Source organism: Crocodylus porosus, unplaced genomic scaffold, assembly GCF_001723895.1.
Source record: "Crocodylus porosus isolate Cpor-Errol unplaced genomic scaffold, CroPor_comp1, whole genome shotgun sequence".
NCBI classification, from domain to species: Eukaryota; Metazoa; Chordata; order Crocodylia; family Crocodylidae; genus Crocodylus; species Crocodylus porosus.
This window is the reverse complement of record NW_017728943.1, coordinates 45,114,816-45,118,561: the sequence shown is the minus strand read 5'-3', so window position 1 is coordinate 45,118,561 and position 3,746 is coordinate 45,114,816. Positions and strand designations below refer to the sequence as shown.

Below are 3,746 nucleotides of genomic sequence, written 5' to 3'. Positions count from 1 at the left end.
ACCCACCGCCCGGATGCCAAGGCTATGCGGCTGCCGCCAAGCCCCTCCCCCGACCGGGGCGGAGCAGCGCGCTTCCATAGCAACGAGCACAGGGGCGCCCCTCCCTCGCTTCCGGCCGCAGGACCGCAGCACTTGCCCCGCCGCAGCGAGCGGCCTCCTCTCACCCCAGCGCGCGCGGCAGTTTAGGAGCGCGGGGTGCATTGTGGGAGAGGGCGGTCCCGAACGCGCAGCGCCCGACCACCGCTCCCAGCAGTCCCCGCGGCCTCCACCGGTCCCAACAGCCTGGCCACGCGCCGCGCTGCATACCGGGAGCTGTAGTCTCCCGCGCGCATGCGCAACCTCTCCCAGCTGGGCCGGGAAACCCCGTGCAGGCCGAGCGCGCACCTTTCCCCCGGCGCCGCCATTCGGGCAGCAGTAGCTCCAGCCCCGGTCCCAGTCCCAGCCCCCTCCCGCCGCCGCCATGCAGATCTTCGTGAAGACGTTGACGGGGAAAACCATCACCCTCGAGGTGGGGGGCCAGGCCCGGGCGGGCAGGCGCCACGTGTGTGGGTGGATGGGTGGGTAGAGAGGCGGGTGGCGGGGCCCCTGGGGCTGCGGGGCACCCCACGTGTGCCCAGTGTCCCACGTGCCGCTGTGTCCCCGCGCAGGTGGAGCCCTCGGACACCATCGAGAACGTGAAGGCCAAGATCCAGGACAAGGAAGGCAAGTAGGGCCGGGCGGGTGGGCCGGGTCCCCCGATGCCGGCAGACCTGGTCCTGGTCCCGCTCCAGCTCAGCGCCACCGATACCTTTTGCTCTTCCAGGCATTCCCCCGGACCAGCAGCGACTGATCTTTGCGGGCAAGCAACTGGAAGATGGCCGCACTCTGTCTGACTACAACATCCAGAAGGTGGGTCTGGCGGAGGGGAAGAGCCCAGGGGCAAGGAGTCGGAAAGAGGCGGGTGGGACGTGCTCTGGGGGCTTGGTGGCCTGCCTAGTGAGAGGCGTGAATACATTGGAGTGATGGCAGAGCCCCTTCCATTGAGCGCCCCCGCAGCAGGCTTCTGCTCTGCTTCTGTTTGCAAGTGAAACCATGCACCAGAGATGCAGTTACAGGAGGACAAATGGGGCCAGTTCTCTGGAGTGTGATCAGCATCACACTTGATCTCTGTGTAAAAGTACCAGCCCTTAGGATCTGGCACTTGGAATGTGCTGGTAACTTCAGTGCATTTGTAGTAAAAACTGCTTGAATGGGGCTGGTTTGACCTCAGCTCGCTCCCTGACCCATCCCTTAATCCCTCTGGCTCTGCCTGTGAACCCTGGTTTGAACCAAAGGGCTTACCCCATGATTACAGGCACCAGTAACAACCCCAGGCTCTGATCATTAGGTCTAACTACTATGTGGACCCTGATGGGTAGTTTCTTTTGGCTAGTGTTGCTGCCTGCCTACAGCATGCTTTTCTTAAGTGCCTATAATTTTCCACATGCAAGATTCAGGAAGCCTCATCACCAAATAAGAACCATGGATTCTGTACTCTGCACATCCAGCATGTGCGGCAGCCTCTTTTTCTTACCTTGTAATATCTTTATCAATAGGAATCCACTCTTCATCTTGTGCTGAGACTCCGGGGTGGTGCCAAGAAGAGAAAGAAGAAGTCTTACACCACTCCCAAGAAGAACAAGCACAAGAGAAAGAAGGTTAAGCTTGCTGTACTCAAATACTACAAGGTAAGGATATCGAGTTCAAGTAGAACTGATATGTGAATTTGATTCTTTGCTAAGAATAAGGGATCTGAGATCTGGTTGGGAACTTGCTGCAATTCTTAATTTCAAAGGGTTTACTGCTCTTCTAGGGAGCTGTGTGGGAGGTACCCTTTGAAGTAAAAAGTTGCAGCAAGCTGCTGAGTAGGTAATCCTTATTTTGTTCTTAACTTGCTATGAGTTGAAAAGCAGGGTGTGAACCATCTACATAAGAATTACTTGGGTCCTACTGAGAAGTAGTTAGCTTCTGCAGAAGGAAGGGTGGGGTAGCACTTCATAGAAACTAACAGCTTCAGAGAAGCCCAGCTCATCAAATGCAAGTACCCACTGCCCTAATCCTAGTCCTGTGCAAGTTAAAAGGCAGCAGGGGGGTTTTCATACAGAAGTAGAGCCTCTCTGTACCAGTTAATCTCTGTGCTACCCTGCCCTGCTTTCTGCTTAGTTTCTACTGTATTGCAGTGTCTACAATAAACATTGCATGTCCTTTAATGTACATTTACGGAGTCCTCAGCTTGTAGTCTTAACTGACTTTTATGTATAGGCAACCATTTGGCAACTGAACAGGGAGCCTGAAAAAGCAGCAAATTTCTTCTAAATCCATTATAAGTTCTGGCATACTTTATAAACTTATCTCTATTCAGAAGTATGGTTTCTTAAAATGAAGGGAAACTGGGCTGATGCAGCCATTTTGGTTTGCAAAATTAATAAAGAACCTCAGATAGGAGCATTATCCAGAATGAATCTGATTTATAATAGATTGAGTTCTACAACTATACAATGTTCCAGTTTGTGTTGAATAGGGACAAAAGCAAGAAGGAGGTGCATATAGTGAGGTGTTACTTACAGAGCTACTCCTTTCAGGTGGATGAGAACGGTAAAATCAGTCGCCTGCGTCGAGAATGCCCCTCTGAGGAGTGTGGGGCTGGAGTCTTCATGGCGAGCCACTTTGACAGACATTACTGTGGCAAGTGCTGTCTGACATACTGCTTCAATAAACCAGAAGACAAGTAATGCATCTTATAACAATAAAAACTCAAGTTGTATGGTATCTAGGATTCATTTTTTTTCTTTCCTTGTAATATATGTAGCACTGCCTTTATTTAGGAACAATTTGAATCTGTAAAACATCAGGGAATTGTGAATGCTCATTTTGCATAACAATGAGCTAATGGTGTTACATATGCCTAAGAAGTTTTCTAACAGTGGATTTAGTGATGTCATCTCTTTCTTCATGTTGAACGTAGGGAACAGGACTAAATTTATATGGCTTTTACTGATGCAAATGGTTTTTAAATTGCATTCTTGTGCTGTTTCTAAAATCATGTGATTAGAACAGCTTTAATAAAATGGACACCACAGATGTTTGCACAGCTGATTACATCTGTGTTGTCACCTTTAATATCCTATTAATTGTTGATTTCTATATATATTGACCTGAGAAATACATAACTAGGGATCTGGGTTTTCCTGGATTAAAAACCGTACAGTATGTGATTAAAATGAAAGGCTCCTCACTCCTCTCAGCCCTGCTGGAAGTGGCCCTTAGCTGTCAGGGCTGTGGGGCCAGGGACTCTGGTCTGCAGTCCCCTGTCCCCAGCAGGAGGGGGCAGTTGCTGTAACAGAGCAGAGCATGGAGTCTGCCCCTGCCCTCCCCGCCCCAACACATGCTGCCTGCCTACTGGGGGGAGGGGGAGGTTTGGGCTCCTGCCCTGTTGCTCTCCCTTGGGGCCTGCTGACCCCACCTCCCACTGCTCCCTGGGTGAGCTACCTGCAGCCCTGTCCCACTCCTGGCCAGGGCCCTGCAGCCACACATTGCAGCACTGCAGCCCTATATACTGCCCAGCTGGGCAGCAGCCCCAGCCCTGCCCAGCTCCCTCTCTTGAGATCTCAATCCCCACACCACAGCTTACCTATAGGAGCTTCTCTCCAGGCTGCCTGGTAGCCATGTGCATAGACATGCACACAACACCCTCTGCCTGACTACCCTCCTACTCCCTCCCTACCAGT

At 51.9% G+C, this 3,746-nt stretch overlaps 1 protein-coding gene across 1 annotated transcript; it reads left to right on the top strand.

The window, feature by feature from the left end:
- The first annotated feature begins 384 nt into the window (after positions 1 to 384).
- RPS27A (ribosomal protein S27a) lies at positions 385 to 3,114 on the top strand. Its single transcript, XM_019549285.1, has 5 exons — positions 385 to 508; positions 648 to 702; positions 803 to 888; positions 1,575 to 1,706; positions 2,601 to 3,114. Exons 1-5 carry the CDS (start codon positions 461 to 463, stop codon positions 2,748 to 2,750), a joined length of 471 nt encoding a protein of 156 aa, XP_019404830.1. The 5' UTR covers positions 385 to 460; the 3' UTR covers positions 2,751 to 3,114.
- Positions 3,115 to 3,746: the final 632 nt, after the last annotated feature.